Genomic DNA, 21,612 nt, shown 5'->3' with positions numbered 1-21,612 from the left:
AGATTCAGCAGCAGTCTGTTTTACATATCACCCATACAAATATCACCTGAGGCAAGCCAACAAATCTGATTTTAACAGGTCAGACTTACTCGGTTTTCTGTAGCCCTTTCCTGCAGTCAAATGACCACATCGCCCTCTAGTGGCCTCATGGGTGGAATGTTATTTATATTTTTCATAATTACATAATTAATAAACAATCTTTCAAAACATAAGCCAAAAAAGTACTCTGTGATATATATAAAGTGTAATATTGGGATGCAAACTCAAAATGTAATACATTTCAACTCTATATCTGACATGGTCTAGATGTCTTCTTTTTTTAAGCCAATAACCATGAGTGTGAGGTGTACACTTTTGTTTCAAAGTAGATTTGTTTAAGACTACCTAGAAACACTCTGTGTGACCCTGATTTTAGCCCACTGCAGTAAAAGGTTAAAACTAAGACGATTCGCCTGAGGAAAACTAGGTGACTCTGACGTACATCATCGCCATGGAAACTGTCTGGTTACAAGGATTTATAACTCATCAATTTTAAGTTAGATTAAACTTCACTTCACAGTTCCAGCTCCTCTGCACCTCTGTGAAAGAGTGTGAGTGTATTCCAGTAAGAGTGGTGCGTCACTGTTAACCCTGGGACAGCAGCAAAGAGAAAAGCTAACCACCACACCGGTATCCAAGGGCCAAGGGGCCTGTTGTTTCCAAGGGGCTCTAATCACTGCCAGGAGACCCAGTGTTCAGGAATGGACCCTTTGTATGTGTCAGACACCTGCAAAATGATGACATGTATGCACTATGCGTGTGTGTGTGTTTGTATGTGTGTGTGTGTTTTCCAAAAAGTCTGTTAAATATCTGCTCCGAATTAAGATTAAAAGAGGTCTGCCGAAAGAATGGGGTGTCAGCTATGACATGACACCTTGAGTTTGAAAAAATCTATTTTGGTTACAGTAAGTGAAGTGGATTTACACCCGGTAACAGAATTACGGTAACGGAATTACATCCTGGGTCCCTGATCTGTACTACACAGAAATGCATAATTATGGATACGAATGTCATACTCTTCATGGTGATGTATCCTGAATAGGTAGACAAAGGTAGAAATATGCAATATCATCCTTTGCATATATGGGTATTATCTACACACTGGCTATTATACTAATGACCTCCGCCACCAAACAAGACCAAATTTGGTTGGTCCGAACTGGGACAAATCTGAACCAATCATAGATGTCTATGTTTCACAAGTTTGGAAATCTCAGTACAGCACAGTAGAGCACAGTAGAGTACAGTACTGTACAGCCCAGCACAGTAGAGTTCAGTCCAGTACAGTAGCATACAGTAAAGTAGATATGTTCAGTACAGTACAGTAGAGTACAGTACAGTAAAGGATATTATACTGTACCCTACTCTAGTGTGCTCTACCGTTCTGTACTGAACTCTATCTACTCTACTGTACAGTACTGTACCGCCATCCTTGGTGATGAAATCATTCGAGAAGCTAATCAAGAAGGATGTACTGTGTCAGGTTGAGAACTCCCTGAACCCCCTGTAATTTGCTTACAGGGCCAAGAGGGGGGTGGAGGACGCCACTCTAACCCTATTCAACTTCCTCTACAAGCACCTGGAGGGCCCAAAAAACTCACGTGAGACTTCTGTTCATTGACTTCTCGTCTGCCTTCAATACTATCCAGCCTCACATACTAGCGGAGAAGCTCCTCTCACACTTCAAGCTGGAGCTGAGCATTGTGGGCTGGATAGTGGACTTCCTTACCGACCGGTTCCAACAAGTGAGAGTTGGGATACTTGTGCATATGGTGGACGCGTGTGAATGCGCAAATGGAGGAGCGAAAGGGGCGAGGGGAAGGGGGTGATTTGAGATTCAGCCAGTATCCTAGACTGTCCTGATCACCCACTCCTTGCCGATTTTGGGCTCCTCCCCTCAGGTTGTCGTTTTCAAGAGCAACAGATCTAAGAACTATTTTATCCCACAGGTCTAAATCTGCACATTAAATTAAATTATGTTTATTTATTACTGCACTTTTGCACAATGACTGCTCCTTTTTACTGATCTTAGACTATAACCGATCTCATTATTTATCTTATATGTATATCTGTTGTATGGTTGCCTCTGTTTTAATGTTATTTTTATTGTATATAAAACCCTGACTGTACAACACATTTCCCAATTGGGAAAATAAAGATAATGATTGATTGATTCAAAAATTTACCTCTGTGGACGTTGAAATCAAGGCCGGTCCGGACCAAAAAACGACTTCTGTGGACGTTGAAATCGAGGCCAGAGCGGACTGACCAATTACTATTCAAGTCCATGGACGTCCGGTGTCGGTCGGTGAGGATGCTGGTTACAGTAAATGGAAAGATGGTAGGTGGTAGGTGTCATGGTAGGTGTCAGAAGGAGCTGGGAGAGGTGACATTAACTGGAGAAAGAGAGAAATGAGAGAGAGGCAGAGCGAGGGAGAGGAAGAGGAAAGGGTTGTCCAGACTGTTTTCACAGTCTTGCTTTGACCACCAGATGACTGAAAGAGAAAGAAAACAGTTAGGCCTATGAGCTGAACATAACAGTATGCCAGCGGAAGGGAGGACAGTAGCAGGTGACCCAACCGTGGTTTGTGATATGGTAACATAATTATGAGTTTGAATCACTTAATAATTAATAAACAAAATTGATATCAGTAAAAACAATATAACTAATTGGTAGGTCTAAATTTACTTCTTACTTCTGTGAACTTTCATTATCCTCCCTCCAAATTAGAAAATATCTTAATGGTATGTGGGTTTTTGGTAACAGAATTACAAAGCAATGAAGGCAAATAATTTCTCCAAAACCAAATATAAGTGTTGATGCTAGTTGGCAGGGGTCTTCATTTCAGCATTATTGTGTTTTGATGTATATTTAAGAACTTAAGAATTTAAGACTTTTTCTGGTAGATGTTTTCAAAGATCCCCTTTCCATCAGTTTGACCAGAAATCAAAGCCTTTGCTTATTCCACATTTTTAGGATGGAAAATGGTTGAAAAATGTATATACAGTATGCCTAAATGTAAAAAAATATATATAGTCTTAACTTTCATTTGACACCCAATTTGACATGCCCCTATGAACTTCACATGTTGGTGCTCATGTGTCCTTTTACATGGAAATGCCTTGTGTTGGAGTGGGGGTTATGTCACCCCAGCCCTCACCTGAATTGGGCACTGGTCACAGAAACACACAGGAGGAGTATCACAATATAATGTATTAACAATGAATCAATATAAAAACATATACAGGGCCTCCTGTAGCTCAGTTGGTAGAGCATGGCGCTTGCAACGCCAGGGTTGTGGGTTCGATTCCCACGGGGGGCCAGTATGAAAAATGTATGCACTCACTAACTGTAAGTCGCTCTGGATAAGAGCGTCTGCTAAATGACTCAAATGTAAATACAACTAGGCTGGCAGGCTTAGACTGCCACAGAACGTACAGTAGAGCTACAGTTTATACAAGGGTCTTCAATTATAAGGGCAAATACATTAATCAGTGTTTACAAGTAAATAGATTTGTGTAACACAGCACAATATTCAAAATGGATTAATATCAAAAGAGTCCATTGTATTCAGGATACTTACAATTAACACAGAGATAGATTAGTCAATGGTGACTGGAATGTTGGTTTCACATGAAGGCTAGGTTGGGGTGTATTAACCAAATGGAAGAGAAGGGTGTAATTGTGGCCCACAATTCGGGGCATTCCTGCTTCTGCAGTAACACCTATTTATACTTCCATTGGTACATTTTTAAACTAGTATTCTGGTACACAGGCGGGAGGCGGGGTCGCTCCAGTACAGTAGGTGGCGGTAACTGTGTGCTAGCTAGCTAGGACTCCAGTACATACAGTAGGACAGGCGGGAGGTGGGATAGGTAGCTAGCTAGATAGGACACCAGTAGACAGTGTCCTTTGCCCCCACTTTCCCGCAGTTCAAGTTTCAAGTTTTATTGTCACGTGCACAAGTACAGTGAAATGCCTTTCTTGCAAGCTCTTCTCCAACAATGCAATAATCAGTATCAGTAGTACTATAAAGTGTGTGTGTGTGTGCAAATGAAGTGTGTGTGTGTGTGTGTTTGTGTGTGTGTTTGTGTGTGTGTAGAGTCCTGTGAGTGTGCATAGAGTCAGTGCAAAAATAAAATAAAAGGGTCAATGCAGATAGTCCGTGTAGCCCTTTTTGTTAGCTATTTAGTAGTCTTATGGCTTGGGGATAGAAGCTGTTCAGGAGCCTGTTGGTGTAAGACTTGTTGCTCCGGTACCGCTTGTAGTGCAGAAGCAGAAAGAACAGTCTATGGCTGGCTGTAGTCTTCTACAATTTTCCGGGCCTGAATGGCAGGGAGCTCGGCCCGAGTGATGTACTGGGCTGTCCGCATCACCCTCTGTAGCGCCATGTGATCAAGGGCAGTGCAGTTTCCATACCAAGCAGTGATGCAGCCAGATCAAGATGCTCTCAATGGTGCAGCTGTATAACTTTTTGAGGATTTGAGGGCCCCCTCCCCCGTGTTGAGGGTCAATGTGGCGGAGGTGATGTTGCCTATTCTCACCACCTGGGGTCGGCCCGTCAGGAAGTCCAGGATGTAGTTGCAGAGGGAGGTGTTCAGTCCCAGGGTCCCAAGCTTGGTGACAAGCTTGGAGGGGACTATGGTGTTGAACGATGGGTGAGGGAAGTGTGGAGTGCAATTGAGATTGCGTCATCTATGGATCTGTTGGTGCGGTATGCACATTTTGGTGGGTCTGGGATGATGGAGTTGATGTGTGCCATAACCAACCTTTCAAAGCAGGTGTGAGTGCTACAGGTCAGTAGTCATTGTGGCAGGTAGCCCTAGAGATCTTGGGAACAGGAATGATGGTGGTCAGCTTGAGACATGTGGGGATTACAGACTGGGACAAGGAGAGGTTGAAAATAACTGTGAATATGCCTGCCAGCTGTTCTGCGCATGCTCTGAGAACTTCACCCTGGAATACCGTCTGGCCCCACGTCCTTGCGAGTGTTGACCTGATTAAAGACCTTACTCACTTGCGAGTGTTGACCTGATTAAAAGTCCTTACTCACGTCGGTCTCTGAGAGCGAAATCCCCCAGTCCTTTGGGTCGGCGGGGGCCCTAATGCACGGCTCGTGCTGTTTTTGTCGAAGTGTGCATAAAATGCATTGAAGTCATCTGGTAGAGATGAGCAAATCATGGCTGGGTCTTCCTTTGTTATCTGTAATGGACTGTAGCCCCTGCCACATGCAGTGGGTGTCGGAGCCTGTGTAATAGGATTCCACCTTATTCCTATATTGTCCTTTTGCTTGTTTGATGGCTCTACGGAGGTTGTTGAATGACTTCTTGTACTTGTTCGTGTCCTCAACCGTAGCCTCAGGGATGGCTGTGATAGCCCTGTCTGTGGTAGCTCTGTCCTTTAGCTTAGCTCCAAGCTCTGCGTTGATCCAGGGTTTTTGATTGGGGAAGCAGCGAACCTTCACAGTGGGACAACGTTGGTAATGCATTTTCGAATGAAGCCGGTGACGGAGGTGGTTAGCTCGTTGATGCTATCGGCGGAGTCCCAGAACATATTCCAATCAGGGCTAGCAAAGCAGTCCTGCACCACAGCCTCCGATTAGGAGGACCATTTCTCTATGGAACGCATCACGGGTATGTCCTGTTTGAGCTTCTGCTTGTAGACAGGAAGCAGAAGTATAGAGTCATGATCTAATTTGCAGAGTTCTGTTAATGACGGCGAGGGACGTTTTTTTTGCAGGTGGGAGCGAAGGACACTGTGTGCTAGCTAGCTAGCTAGCTATCTACGACTTCGGTACACAGAAGTGGGGGCGACACCAGTAGCTGTCCTTCGCCCCCTAAAAACTCAGATAATACTTTTATTTCCCTTCTGACCCACATTTTAAATCAGGGGAAATCCAGAATATCAAAAGTGTCACACAAGCATGCAGGAACCAATGGGATGCCCGAGGGGGGGCGTTCATGCAGGAATCAATGGGAAGCTCGAGGGGTGGGGGGGGGGTGCAGGAATGCCCACATGCAGGAACGCCCCGAATTGCAGGCCGCAATCACACACTATTGAAATGCCTCAGCTTCATTTTGTAGGACACAGGTGGAGGTGCATTCTTGTCACTTATGCAACCAATCAGAGCAGACAAACAATTCAAACGGGCCAATCAGCTCAAGTTCATAATCACATGGCTACCATCATTCACTGAATAGAGGCACTTCCACCCTTTTACATATATACAAGTTCATATGGTAAATTCGGTCTTTACACATTGCAACGATTTAAACCAAACCTTCTGATATTGTGTGGATTGTGTTAGAATAAATACTGCCTATTTAACGAGTCGGACACAAAGAATTTACTGCTGATACCGGACCAGGCCCAAATCGCCGTCATTCGCATGAAGAAGAAACGCCGAAACAGGGGACGCAGGTCCGGGTGCCTTGTGAGAATTCGTCAGCGAGTGGGTAACCCGCCTCTACCATCCGTCCTATTGGCCAACGTGCAATACTTGGAGAATAAACTGGATGAGCTCCGTTCAAGAATATCCTACCAACGGGACATTAAAAACGGTAATATCTTATGTTTCACTGAGTCGTGGCTGAATGACGACATGGATAATATACAGTTGGCTGGGTTTTCCGTGCATCGGCAAGACAGAAAAGCTGCCTCCGGTAAGACAAGGAGTGGTGGTCTGTTTCTATTTCTCAAATCTAATATTAAGGAAGTCTCAAGGTTTTGCTCGCCTGAAGTAGAGTATCTCATGATATGCTGTAGACCACACTGATGACGCAATCTCTATTGCACTCCACACAGCCCTTTCCCACCTGGACAAAATAAACACCTACGTGAGAATGCTGTTCATTGACTACAGCTCAGCGTTCAACACCATAGTGCCCTCAAAGCTCATCACTAAGCTAAGGACCCTGGGACTAAATACCTCCTTCTGCAACTGGATCCTTGACTTCCTGACGGGCCGCCCCCAGGTGGTAAGGGTAGGCAACAACACATCTGCCATGCTGATCCTCAACACGGGGGCCTCTTAGGGGTGCGTGCTTAGTCCCCTTCTGTACTCCCTGTTCACCCATGACTACGTGGCCAAGCATGACTCCAACACCATCATTAAGTTTGCAGACGACACAACGGTGGTAGGCCTGATCACCCACAACGATGAGACAGCCTATAGGGAGGAGGTCAGAGACCTGGCAGTGTGGTGCCAGGACAACAACCTCTCCCTCAACGTGATCAAGACAAAGGAGATGATCGTGGACTACAGGAAAAGGAGGGCCGAGCACGACCCCATTCTCATCGATGGGGCTGTAGTGGAGCAGGTTGAGAGCTTCAAGTTCCTTGGAGTCCACATCACCAACAAACTATCATGTTCCAAACACACCAAGACAGTCGTGAAGAGGGCACGACAACGCCTATTCCCCCTCAGGAGACTGAAAAGATTTGGCATGGGTCCTCAGATCCTCAAAGATTTCTACAGCTGCACCATCGAGAGCATCCTGAATGGTTGCATCACCACCTGGTATGGCAACTGCTCGGCCTCCGACCGCAAGGAGCTACAGAGGGTAATGCGTACGGCCCAGTACATCACTGGGGCCAAGCTCCCTGCCATCCAGGACATCAATACCAGGCGGTGTCAGAGGAAGGCCCGAAAAATTGCCAAAGACTCCAGCCACCCTAGTCATAGACTGTTCTCTCTGCTGCCGCACGGCAAGCGGTACCGGAGCGCCAAGTCTAGGTCCAAAAGGCTTCTTAACAGCTTCTACCCCAAGCCATAAGACTGCTGAACAGCTAATCAAATGGCTACCTGGACTATTTGCATTGACCCCCCCCCCCCCCGTTTTTTTTACGCTGCTGCTACTCGCTGTTTATTATCTATGCATAGTCACTCTTTACATGTACATATTACCTCAATTACATCAACTAATCTGTACCCCCGCACATTGACTTAGTACCTGTACCCTCTGTATATAGATTGTTTTAATCACGCAGACTGGGATATGTTCCGGGTAGCCACTGAGAATAAAATTGACGTACAGTGCATTCGGAAAGTATTCAGACCCCTTTACTTTTTCCACATTTTGTTAAGTTACAGCCTTATTCTAAAATTGATTAAATAGTTTTTTTCCTTCATCAATCTACACACAATACCCCATAATGACAAAGTGAAAAAGGTTTTTAGAATTTTTTGCAAATGTATTACAAATAAAAAAACAGAAATACCTTATTTACATAAGTATTCAGACCCTTTGCTATGAGACTCAAAATTGAGCTCAGGTGTATCCTGTTTCCATTGATCATCCTTGAGCTGTTTCTACAACTTGATTGGAGTCCACCTGTGGTAAAAACCTGTGGTAAGGTCCCGCAGTTGACAGTGCATGTCAGGGCAAAAACCAAGCCATGAGGTCGAAGGAATTGTCCGTAGAGCTCCGAGACAGGATTGTGTCAAGGCACAGTTCTGGGGAAGAGTACCAACATATTACTGTAGCATTGAAGGTCCCCAAGAACACAGTGGCCTCCATCATTCTTAAATGGAAGAAGTTTGAAACCGCCAAGACTCTTCCTAGAGCTGGCCGCCCATCCAAACTGAGCAATCGGGGGAGAAGGGCCTTGGTCAAGGAGTTGACCAAGAACCCGATGGTCACTCTGACAGAGCTCCAGAGTTCCTCTGTGGAGATGGGAGAACCTTCCAGAAGGACAACCATCTCTGCAGCCCTCCACCAATCAGGCCTTTACGGTAGAGTGGCCAGACGGAAGCCACTCCTCAGTAAAATGCCCCACAGCCCGCTTGGAGTTTGCCAAAAGGCATCTAAAGGACTCTCAGACCATGAGTAACAAAATGCAGTGTTCTGATGAAACCAAGATTGAACTCTTTGGCCTGAATGCCAAGCGTCACGTCTGGAGGAAACCTGGCACCATCCCTACGGTGAAGCATGGTGGTGGCAACATCATGCTGTGGGTATGTTTTTCAGTGGCAGGGACTGGAAGACTAGTCAGGATCGAGGGAAAGATGAACGGAGCAAAAGAGCGTTCAGGACAGACTGGGGCGAAGGTTCACCTTCCAACAGGACAATGACTCTAAGCACACAGCCAAGACAACGCAGGAGTGGCTTCGGGACAAATCTCTGAATGTCGTTGAGTGGCCCAGCCAGAGCCTGGACCCGATCAAACATCTCTGGAGAGACCTGAAAATAGCTGTGCAGCGACACTCCCCATCCAACCTGACAGAGCTTGAGAGGATCTGCAGAGAAGAATGGGAGAAACTCCCCAAATACAGGTGTGCCAAGCTTGTAGCGTCATACCCAAGAAGACTTGAGGCTGTAATCGCTACCAAAGGTTTCCGTTTTTTTATTTTATAAATGTGCAAAACAATCTAAAAACCAGTTTTTGCTTTGTCATTATGGGGTATTGTGTGTAGATTGATGAGGGGAAAAAAACAATTTAATCCATTTTAGAATAAGACTGTAACGTAACAAAATGTGGAAAAAGTCAAGAGGTCTGAATACTTTCCGAATGCACTGTACACACGGACACGGTGACTGAGTTCATCAGGAAGTGTATAGGGGATGTTGTTCCCACTGTGACTATTAAAACCTACCCAAACCAGAAACCGTGGATAGATGGCAGCATTCGCACAAAACTGAAAGCGCGAACCACTGCATTTAACCATGGCAAGGTGACTGGGAACATGGTTGAATAGAAGCAGTGTAGATATTCCTTCCGTAAGGCAATCAAACACCTTCTTCTCCCGCTTTGAGGATAACACAGTGCCACCGACGCGGCCCGCTTCCGAAGGACTGTGGGCTCTTGTTCTACGTGGCCGACGTGAGTAAGACATTTAAGCGTGTTAAGACTGTCGGCCCAGATGGTATCCCTAGCCGCGTCAGCTGGCTGGAGTGTTTACGGACATATTCAATCTCACCCTATCCCAGTCTGCTGTCCCCACTTGCTTCAAGATGTCCACCATTGTTCCTGTACCCAAGAAAGCAAAGGTAACTGAACTAAATGAATATTGCCCCGTAGCACTCACTTCTGTCATCATTAAGTGCTTTGAGAGGCTAGTTAAGGAACGTATCACCTCTACCTTACCTGACACCCAAGACCCACTTCAATTTGCTTACCGCCCCAATAGATCCACAGACGATGCAATCGCCATCGCACTGCACACTGCCCTATCCCATCTGGACAAGAGGAATACCTACGTAAGAATGCTGTTCATTGACTATAGCTCAGCCTTCAACACCATAGTACCCTCCAAGCTCATCATTAAGCTCGGGACCCTGGGTCTGAACCCCACCCTGTGCAACTGGGTCCTGAACTTCCTGACGGGCCGCCCCCAGGTGGTGAAGTTAGGAAACAACACCTCCAGTTCGCTGATCCTCAACACAAGGGAGCGTGCTCAGCCCACTCCTGTACTCCCTGTCACCCATGACTGCGTGGCCACGCACGCCTCCAACTCAATCATCAAGTTTACAGATGACACAACAGTAGTAGGCCTGATTACCAACAATGATGAGACAGCCTACATGGAGGAGGTGAGGGCCCTGGCGGAGTGGTGCCAGGAAAATAACCTCTCCCTCAACGTCAACAAAACGAAGGAGCTGATTGTGGACTTCAGGAAACAGCAGAGGGCGCACGCCCCTATCCACATCGACTGGACCGCAGTGGAGAAGGTTGAAAGCTTCAAGTTCCTCGGAGTACACATCACTGACTATCTGAAATGGTCCACCTATACAGACAGTGTGAAGAAGGTGCAACAGCGCCTCTTCAACCTCAGGATGCTGAAGAAATTTTGCTTGGCCCCTAAGACCCTCACAAACTTTTACAGATGCACAATTGAGAGCATCCTGTCGGGCTGTATCACCGCCTGGTACGGCAACTGCACCGCCCGCAACCGCAGGGCTCTACAGAGGGTGGTGTGGTCTGCCCAACTCATCTCCGGGGGCACACTGCTTGCCCACCAGGACACCTACAGCACCCGATGTCACAGGGAAGGCCAAAAAGCTCATCAAGGACATCAACCACACGAGCCACAGTCTGTTCACCCCACTATCATCCAGAAGGCGAGGTCACTACAGGCGCATCAAAGCTGGGACCGAGAGACTGAAAAACAGCTTTTATCTCAAGGCCATCAGACTGTTAAATAGCCATCACTAGCCGGCTACCACCCGGTTACTCAACCCTGCACCTTAGAGGCTGCTGCCCTATATACATAGACATGGAATCACTGGCCACTTTAATAATGGACCACTAGTCACTTTAATAATGTTTACACACTGCTTTACTCATCTCATATGTATATACTCTATTCTATTCTACAGTATTTTAGTCAATGCCACTCCGACATTGCTCGTCCTAATATTTATATATTTCTTAATTGCATTATTTTACTTTTAGATTTGTGTGCATTGTTGTGAATTGTTAGATACTACTGCACTGTTGGAGCTAGGAACACAAGCATTTCGCTACACCCAAAATAACATCTGCTAAATATGTGTATGTGACCAATACCATTATATTTGATTTGTTGTTGTTATTTTACTGTTGCTCTTTAATTTTTTTACTTTAGTTTATTTTGTAATTATTTTCTTAACTCTTATTTTTCTTAAAACTGCATTGTTGGTTAAGGGCTTGTAAGTAAGCATTTCATGGTAAGGTCTACACCTGTCGTATTCGGCGCGTGTGACAAATAACATTTGATTTGATTTGTTCTAACCATGACAGCCGCTAGATGGCAATGTGTAACCGCAAACGATCTTCTTGCGTCACTTCACGTTTTGCTATTTCCGGGTGACGTTGTCCACCTCCTTCCAAAATAACTCGTGACCGTTCAATGCTTAATTTTTATGTCTAGCTAGCTAGAGCTACTGTGCTCATGGAGAGAGAACTCCCCCGAATTTTTTTTTTTTAAGAGACTCATTTAGCGCAATTATGGAGACATTTTCATATTGAGACTCGCTCTAGGACAACGAAACATGTGGAGAGTACAAGGGTTTGTTGGAAGAGGTGAACGAAATATCATTAACAATTTCCTCCATTAACGTTAGCTAGCCAGCCTTGTTTATGCACTCAGGTCGAAGTTTGCTAGATTCTTCTATAAAAGTGTAGTATTGTTTTATCTAGATTTGGAAATCAATTAGCTATCCAGCTAGCTAATATTTGATTTGGCATGACAGTACAGTGTTATGCGCACGAGCTAAAATCATTGACAGGCTTGCTAGCTCGTAAGTTCTCTAAAGTTCTAGAATGCACTATGCAAGAAGTCTGTTTTTAAAACTAGGGCACATCATGCTCAGTGTATGCGTAAACCAGCATGTAGGTACTACTTTCTGCTCCACATATCGTTGTTTATATGGGTACCTTAATTGACACTGCTGCCACCTAGCGGATTAAACTCAACTCCAATCGTTGCCTGGAAACCCGACGTAGAATTGCATAGAATTCTACGTCGGGCAGAAATTAGCGTTTGAATAAGTAAAGTTCTCTCACGATCTCTACAAACCAGAATGTTGAATGAAATTATATGTTAACATACTTTACGGTTGCGGTTGGTCTTTTACCGCTTGTCAGTGCGGTTGGTCCTTTTGGCGGTAAGAATGCGAGACAATATACCCACAGAAAAGTACACTGAACAAAAAGATAAACACTACATGAAACAATTTCAAAGATTTTACAGTTAATATAAGGAAATCTGTCAATTGAAATAAATTCATTAGGCCCAAATCTATTGATTTCACATGACTGGGAATGACACAATATATACAATATGTGGACACCCCTTCAAATTAGTGGATTCGGCTATTTCAGCAACAGCCGTTGCTGACAGGTGTATAAAATCGAGCACACAGCCATGCAATCTCCATAGACAAACATTGGCAGTAGAAGGCCTTACTGAAGAGCTCAGTGACTTTCAACGTGGCACCGTCATAGGATGCCACCTTTCCAACAAGTCAGTTTGTCAAGTTTCTGCCCTGCTAGAGCTTCCCCGGTCAACTGTAAGTGCTGTTATTGTGAAGTGGAAACATCTAGGAGCAACAACGGCTCAGCCGTGAAGTGGTAGGCCACACAAGCTCACAGAACGGGACCGCTGAAGCGCGTAGCACGTACAAATGGTCTGTCCTCGGTTGCAACACTCACTACCGAGTTCTAAACTGCCTCTGGAAGCAACGTCAGCACAATAACTGTTTGTCAGCAGCTTCATGAAATGGGTTTCCAAGGCCGAGCAGCCACACGCAAGCCTAAGATCACCATGCGCAATGCCAAGCATCGGATGTAGTGGTGTAAAGCTCGCCGCTAATGGACTCTGGAGCAGTGGAAACGCGTTCTCTGGAGTGATGAATCACGCTTCACCATCTGGCAGTCCGATGGATGAATCTGGGTTTGTCGGATGCCAGGAGAACGCTACCAACCCCAATGCATAATGTAAACTGTAAAGTTTGGAGGAGGAATAATGGTCAGGGACTATTTTTCAGGGTTCGGGCTAGGCCCCTTAGTTCCAGTGAAGTGAAATCTTAACGCTACAGCATATAATAATAATAATAATAATAATAATAATATAATATGCCATTTAGCAGACGCTTTTATCCAAAGTGACTTAGTCATGCGTGCATAAATTTTTACAATGACATTCCAGACGATTCTGTGCTTCCAACTTTGTGGCAACAGTTTGGGGAAGGCCCTTTCCTGTTTCAGCATGACAATACCTCGTGCAAAAAGCGAGGTCCATACAGAAATGGTTTGTTGAGATCGGTGTGAAAGAACGTGACTGGCTTGCACAGAGCCCTGACCTCAACCCCATCGAACACCTTTGGGATGAATTGGAACGCCGACAGTGAGCCAGGCCTAATCGCCCAACATCAGTGCCCAACCTCACTAATGCTCTTGTGGCTGAATGGAAGGAAGTCCTCACAGCAGTGTTCCAACATCTAGTGGAAAGCCTTCCCAGAAGAGTGGAGGCTGTTATAGCAGCAAAGGGGGGGACCAACTCCATGTTAATGCCCATGATTTTGGAATGAGATGTTCGACGAGCAGGTGTTCACATACTTTTGGTCATGTAGTGCACCTTTTTAAAAAAGGTAGATGCGTGGATCAGAAAACGAGTCGGTATCTGGTGTGACCACCATTTGCCTCATGCAGCATGACACATCTTTGCATAGAGTTGATCAGGCTGTTGATTGTGGAATGTTGTCCCACTCTTCAATGGCTTTGCGAAGTTGCTGGATATCTGCCGGAACTGGAACACGCTGTCGTACACGTCGACCCAGAGCATCCCAAACATTCTCAATGGGTAACAGGTCTGGTGAGTATGCATGCCATGGAAGAACTGAGACATTTTCAGCTTCCAGGAATTGTGTACAGATCCTTGCGACATGGGGCTGTGCATTATCATGCTGAAACATGGGGTGATGGCGGCGGATGAATGGTACGACAATGGGCCTCAGGATCTCGTCATGGTATCTCTGTGCATTCAAATTGCCATTGATAAAATGCAATTGTGTTGTCCGTAGCTTATGCCGGCCCATACCATAACCTCACCGCAACTATGGGGCACTCTGTTCACAATATTGACATCAGCAAACCGCTCACCCACATCATCTGCCCGGTACAGTTGAAACTTGGATTCATCTGTGAAGAGCACAATTCTCCAGCGTGCCAGTTGCCATCAAAGGTGAGCATTTGCCCACTGAAGTCTGTTACGACGGAGAACTGCAGTCAGGTCAAATTCTCAAAAACGGTGTTGGAGGAGGCTTATGGTAGAGAAATGAACATTCAATTATCTGGCAACAGCTCTGGTGAACATTCCTGCAGTCAGCATGCCAATTGCACACTCCCTCAAAACTTGAGACATCTGTGGAATTGTGTTGTGTGACAAAACTGCACATTTTAGAGTGGCTTTTATTGTCTCCATCACAAGGTGCACCTGTGTAATGATCATGCTGTTTAATCCGCTTTTTAATATGCCAGACCTATCAGGTGGATGGATTATCTTCGCAAAGGAGAAATGCTCAGTACCAGGGATGTTAACAAATTTGTGCACATTTGAGATAAATAAGCTTTTTGTGCCTATGGAAAGATTTACACTTTACATGTTTAATTTTACATTTTTGTTCAGTGTATAATTGCATAAATTTTTCAAAACACTGGTAGTGTATTCATATTTCTATCACCTTAAGCAAGCGCACCAGATAAAAATACATTCACGAGATACATGCATACTTGCTGAGCTCATGCACATATTTATTTGGTTCTGCGCATGCTTCAGGTGATAGAAAACACAAATGCACTACCAGTGCTTTGAAAAGTTGATGTAATTATACTTTCCTGTGCATATTATATTGTCTCGCAATCCTACCGCCAAAAGGACCAACCACGTGGACAACCGGTAAAGTACGTTAAAATATCATTTTATTCAACATTCTGGCTTATAGAGGTCGTGAGGAAAAACTTTCCTGAGTCAAATCCTAATTTCTGCCTGAAGATTAATTATATCGTTGAGTTCAGTCAGCTAGCCTCCACTGTGCCAACTATGATCAACCAGTCTGTTTTGGTCTCAGCCGGTTGGGGGTCCGTTTACAAAACATTTACTAACCAACCGCTGCTGTAACCTGTTTAGTGACACCTTGTGTTTTGTGGTTTGTTTGAACATCCTTATGACTAGAAATACCTGTGTTGCACAGAATACACAAGTACCTACACTGCCTTTATTAAAATGCATATAAAATATTTAAAAAGGATCATGCTTGTGCTCTGTGCATGTGACTTTAACCCACTATTAAATGTGCAGCAGAAATGCAATATCAGCAGTGTCTTCCGGGCTAACTCGATACAACCCATCTTGCTCCTCTGCCCCCAGTTTTTAGCCGGTGCCATGGCAATGCCCCCCTGCGCCTGTCTCAGAATCATCACGTGGAGGATGAGGTCATCAACACCTCCACTTTCCTCGGCCGTCACTCCCCCGACAGCAGGTACCTCATCCCTTCATTTTCCTCCCTTCTGCTCCAAACCCCATAGTGTCCCCCCCCCCCCCCCCCCCCCCCCTCCTGCGAGGGCTGGCCACGCTCGCCTTGCAGCTGGTTGCATCATCCTGTTGCCCTGGACTGTCTCTGCTCATGTAGAGTGCTGTTGGGGGAAACGGGGACAAACACCCTCTCTCATGTCTCGTTAAGGCTCCTGCTGTGATGGCGCAATATATAACTCTACAAGTTTATTCAAATGTTATTTGTATCACCCACTCTTTCATTTCTTTCTCTCACTCTTTCCACTTTTTCGTTCCCTCTCTCAGCTCTCAGAAAGGGGAGGATGGAGACAAGAGATGGAAGAAGAGGACCTCTCAGTTTTGCTACTCTGGGCTCCCGCGCTACACTGCTCTGGATGCTGTGGGCTGGGTATGACCTGGCCACGAACCAACACGCAATCACAAACACATTACCAAACATGCACAATAAAACATCACTCTTCCACCTAAATGTAGACTACAGACAAATGTTCCCAAATTTGCAAACATATATTTCCCTTGCGATGATGAAGTTGACATATGACCTCTCTCTTTCTCTAGGGGGCAGCTGCGGTTCTGTTGATCCAGATCTGTAAGAAGGTCCACTCTCAGTTCTCCTCTGGGGCCGAACTCAACCCCAACACAGGATGCCTGGCCATACAGGGTACCCTGCAGAAATTTGACTACCGCGTCCTACTGGAGATACGTGAGTTATGCCACAACCACTATAACCTCAAGCAATTCATCCAGTGAATTATCTTGAGGTGTGACATTCAGGTGTGGAAACTCTGAAACTCATTTTGTTTGGTGGGGGGGGGGTACATTTCCAAGCATTCTGAAAGTACATGAATGCAGAATGAGTCTGATCTCCTTCCGTTTGTGTACGTCCAGTGTCTCGCTGTGACGTGCTGCCCAGAGGGAGGAGTGTGAACTGTCTGCCACAGAGACAGCAGGGCCAGGAACACAGCAGCAGCAGCAGCAGCAGTAGTAACAGCTTCAGTAGCCCTGGCCAGCTCCATGGAGATGTGATCGCTGACGGTTTCCTCTCTGACCATCACGACTCCTCTGGAAGAGGTCAATCTCACATTCGACCTTTTTAAGAGATTAAGATCACTTTGTTGGCCAATTGCAAACAAGGTCCAACTAAAATGTGACTATTTGACGCTTTTAACCCAATCCCTCCGAACGACACACCATACAGGTTTTGGAGAGGTGCGGGGAGCTGTTGTTGTGGGGGGTTAAGTGCCTTGCTAAATGGCATCTACAATTTAATACCAGCAACCCTCTGGTTGCCTGCTCACTTCCCGACAGATTTTTCCCGTCGGACCCGGGATTTGAACTGGCAACCCGCCGGTTGCTGGCTCTCCTATAGCCGCTAGGCTACCTGCCACCCTTTACAGTCTAACAGTGTTTAGTCAGGGTAACAATATTTATCGTATGAGTCAATCAAATTGTACTCGTATAATCATGCTCTTTACATATCTATGCCTACCATATTTCTTGATTTACAAACACAGGCCTAAACGCATTCATATGTTGTGTTCTTGAATCTTCCCATGTTACAGAGGAGACATCCTTCTCAAAGTCCTCCCATCCTGAAGACAAACACAGAGCCAGAAAGAGAGAACAGCCTCCGCAGCAGAATGAGCAGGTATGTTTTTAGGCTGATTCTCTGTTTAACTCCTGTCTGATTGTGAAGCGGCCTCCTGTTCATGACCTCTGATCCTTAAACCCTGTGTTCCTTAGGATGCCCTAGCGGGGGCAGCCCAGAACCTCCAACAGGTGGCCGACTCCAGTGTTCCTGTAGTCCTCAACATCATTGGTCTGGAGAGTGCTCAGACTGGGGACTATGATGCAGCCTTCTCCTGTTTCCTGGCCTCAGCCAAACGGGGTTACTGCAAGGCCCAGTTCAACACCGGAGTCTGCTACGAGAAAGGCAGGGGCGTAAGCAAAGACTTGGAGAAGGTAAGAAACACTTGCAACTCACATAATCAATTGTACACACACAGTCCAAATCTGTACTTTTAACATTGGTGATATTAGTAATTCCCCGTCCCATTTCTAACTCATGACTCCACTCGTCGTGTTCCCTCTCCAGGCTCTTCACTTCTACGGCCAGGCAGCGTCTGGGGGTCACAGTCAGGCTCAGTACCGCTGTGCCAAACTCCTCCTCAGCAGCAGAGGGCAGCAGAGCACACGGCAGGACCTGGACACAGCCATCAGCCTGCTGCAACAAGCTGCCTCAGCTGGACTGAGAGAGGTGAGTGAGAAGGAAGTGTGTATAATGATTGTGTGACTTGGCCTAAAAGACGACATTGAAAGTCAATGATTTTAAGTCGTCTATTTCTGTTCCTGTCTCTCCCGTTCCACACTCTCTCAGGCCCAAGTGTATCTGGGTTCCCTGTTCTCACAGGAGCCAGTCAGAGACGGCCGTAAGTCGGTGCACTACCTGAAGATGGCAGCAGAGAGCGGAGTGAGTGACATCCTCTACACTTAAACACTACAACTGTCATTATAGCCCACTCATCCATCATAACCTGTTCTCAGTTCAGTGTAATGTGATGCTGATGTGTGTTTCTCTATCTGTATGTGTAGGACAGTGAGGCCCTGCTGTTCCTGGGCCAGTGTTATGAGAGTGGGTTTGGGGTGCCTCAGTGTTTCAGAACAGCAGTAGGGTTCTATCAGCGGGCTGCCCAGGCAGGAAACAGCCAGGCCAAGACCTTACTGACGCCCCCGTATGGAGTGGAGGGTAAGGATACACTCAATTCAGATTTGCACTTAGCCTATTTGCCCTAAAACGTATTATTTACACAAATCTCAATGAAATACAATCATGTAATGATATCATCTCCCTCTCTCTCCCTCTAGAAGAAGCCGTCCTGCGCTCTATCCGTTCTTCTCCGTGTTTCTCCGTAGTGGACCATCTGCGGAAACCGCTCTCCACCCTCGCCTCCCCTGTCCCTCCCTCCAGTCGCCCCACCCTTCCCCTCCCACACTCCTGGAGCACAGGGAGCATGGGTCCCCCTCCCACCCTGTCCTTCCTCCACCTCCACCCCCCCAGCTCTGAAGGGAACGCCGTGAGGTGGACTATAGGAGTGGGATAGTTAGCGCCCACAATCATGACTTACGAATGTAGTTCTGATTGGATAAGGATGAAAAGGATAGCGTGGTCATATGTTTAAACACTTGGTTGTGTCTCACTAAGGTTACTGCCTCACTATCAGCACTTATAACTGGATTTGTGTGTGTGTGTGTGTTTGACTGTAAGTCAATGTGTTGAGGAATGTGTGTGTAAGTATGGGAGATGGCAATACATGTCTGAAAGACATGCATGTCAAATATGTGGTATGGCTTTACCTGTTGGCTTTTCCTGAAAAATACCTTTAGTAGTAATTTTCCAACGTAATGCTCTCATGGCACATTCTTGGGCAGTTGTTGCACAATAAACTGCCCTATGGGAAGAAAGATGGTATTGAGATTTACTCGGGCCAGTTTCTTAGGTACACCCATCTAGTACCGGGTCGGACCCCCCTTTGCCTCCAGAATAGCCTGAATTCTTTGGGGCATGGAAATGTTGCTCAATTGGTATCAAGGGACCTAACGTGTGCCAGGAAAACATTACACCACCGCCACCAGCCTGTACCATTGAGACCAGGCAGGATGGGGCCATGGACTCATGCTGCTTACGCTAAATCCTGACTCTGACATCAGCATGATGCAACAGGAACTGGGATTCGTCGGACCAGGCAAAGTTTTTCCACTCCTCAATTGTCCAGTGTTGGTGATCCACTGGAGCCACTTCTTGTTTTTAGCTGATAGGAGTGTTCGCTTGCACGCCTGTTAGCTTGCACGATTCTTGCCATTCTCCTTCGACCTCCCATCAATGAGCTGTTTTCCCCACAGGACTGCCGCAGACTGGATGTTTTGTTTGTCCCACCATTCTCTGTAAACCCTAGACACCGTCGTGCGTGAAAAGGCAAGGAGGCCGCCCATTTCTGAGATACTGGAACCAGCACGCCTGGCACCGACGATCATACGACGCTCAAAGTCGCTTAGGTCACTCGTTTTGGCCGTTCTTACGTTCAATCGAACAGTAACTGAATGCATCGATGCCTGTCTGTCTGCTTTATATAGCAAGCCACATTACTCGCTGTAGGAACGAACCATTTCCGTGAATGGGGTGGGGTACCTAATGAACTGGCCACTTAGTGTAATGTGTGCCTTAGCCTGCTATGCCACTGTAAGTACAGTGTCTCTGGTGTTTACTTGACCCTGTTTAAAATACTGTCTATACATGGCATTTAGTTAGGCTAAAAGAGTGTGAATGAAAATTATTTTATTTTTGTCATTTTCAGAGTAAGTTTATCATAAACTACCAACAATGTTGCCATTATTATCAGGGCTTGAACTATCCAACCATGTCCAATGATGCAAAACATAAAGATACTCTCTAAGGGTGCCTGGGTTTTACATTGAGGCTGTGTGTGATGTGCATGTATGTGTTTTTATCCATAAATACTGTATGTTGTATTTTCTCATGCTTTAGGAACACTACTCTTGCTGAACGCACAAGGTGTCTTTAACACCAATAAAAATAAAAAGCTATTTTATACAACCCAGCCTGTGTGTCACTGAGATATGCAGAAAATGTAATTAAGTATTTGTGAAACTACATTGTCAACCTATAGTAAGCTCTGTCGCAGATAACCCTGAGGTTACAGCTGAGGACAGGAACAAGTACAGGAAGTCCCGCTATGACCTCCGCGCAGTCATCAGACGTGCAAAATGATCATTTAGGAATAAGGTGGAATCATACTACACAGGCTTTGATGCCTGCTGCATGTGGCAGGGGCTACATTCCATTACAGATTACAAAGGAAGACCCAGCTGTAATCTGCCCAACAATGCCTCTCTTCCAGACAAACTTAGACAATAACGTACCGTGCGTGAGGGCCCCCATCGACCCAGAGGACTGGGTGATCTCGCTCTCCGAGGCCGCAGGGCCAGACGGTATTCCAGGATGCCTAATCGGAGCATGCACAGATCAGCTGGCAGGCATGTTCACGGTAATTGTCAATATCTCCTTGTCCCAGTCTGTAAACCCCATTATGTCTTAAGATGACCACCATTATTCCTGTTCCCAAGAACTCTTAAGGCGTCATGCCACAATGACAACCACCCTGTAGCACTCTTCTGTATCTACCTCTATCACTCCAGTATCCCTGCACATTTTAAATATGGTATTGGAACTGACCCTGTATATAGCTTCTTACTTTCTCATGTTCTTATTTAATTTTTTCTTGTGTTTTTGTTCCCCCTTATGTTATTTTTAGTGCTACATTGATATTGATTTCTTCATTGTTGGGTTTGGAGCTTGCAAGAAAGGCATTTTACTGTACTTGTGCACATGAAATTAAAACTTGAAACTAAACTATTAAATACATAATCTCTGTCATTACACTGAGGGTATTAAATCAAATGTGTTTATAAAGCCCTTTTTACATCAGCAGTTTATACAGAAACCCAGCCTAAAACCCCAAACAGCAAGCAATGCAGATGTAGAAGCACGGTGCCTAGGGTA

General features: G+C 45.6%; 1 protein-coding gene across 2 annotated transcripts; it reads left to right on the top strand.

Annotated features, from left to right (window-relative positions):
• The first annotated feature begins 11,844 nt into the window (after positions 1-11,844).
• On the top strand, positions 11,845-20,646 carry LOC311114328 (DAP3-binding cell death enhancer 1-like). Of its 2 annotated transcripts, none has more exons than XM_084189591.1 (11): positions 11,845-12,043; positions 15,891-16,002; positions 16,320-16,422; positions 16,593-16,737; positions 16,923-17,105; positions 17,597-17,682; positions 17,778-17,996; positions 18,130-18,291; positions 18,412-18,504; positions 18,627-18,780; positions 18,900-20,646. In XM_084189591.1, the coding sequence occupies exons 1-11, from the start codon at positions 12,013-12,015 to the stop codon at positions 19,133-19,135; spliced, it is 1,524 nt and encodes a 507-aa protein (XP_084045717.1). In that variant the 5' UTR covers positions 11,845-12,012; the 3' UTR covers positions 19,136-20,646. The 2 variants fall into 2 exon arrangements, with proteins under 2 accessions (XP_084045717.1, XP_084045718.1); XM_084189592.1 differs by having other exon boundaries at positions 11,870-12,043; positions 18,903-20,646.
• The last annotated feature ends 966 nt before the right edge of the window (positions 20,647-21,612 follow it).

This window comes from Coregonus lavaretus (assembly GCF_964263955.1).
Source record: "Coregonus lavaretus genome assembly, contig: HAP1_SCAFFOLD_884, whole genome shotgun sequence".
Taxonomy (NCBI): Eukaryota; Metazoa; Chordata; class Actinopteri; order Salmoniformes; family Salmonidae; genus Coregonus; species Coregonus lavaretus.
This window is presented reverse-complemented; position numbering and strand designations above follow the sequence as displayed.

Bases quoted from the DNA above. Each gene is read 5' to 3' on its own strand.
- LOC311114328 (XM_084189591.1), top strand. From the start codon at position 12,013: ATGTGGAGAGTACAAGGGTTTGTTGGAAGAG. The intron at 12,044-15,890 runs GTGAACGAAATA...CTCTGCCCCCAG, and splicing joins ACAAGGGTTTGTTGGAAGAG to TTTTTAGCCGGTGCCATGGC. The intron at 17,106-17,596 runs GTCAATCTCACA...CCCATGTTACAG, and splicing joins TCACGACTCCTCTGGAAGAG to AGGAGACATCCTTCTCAAAG.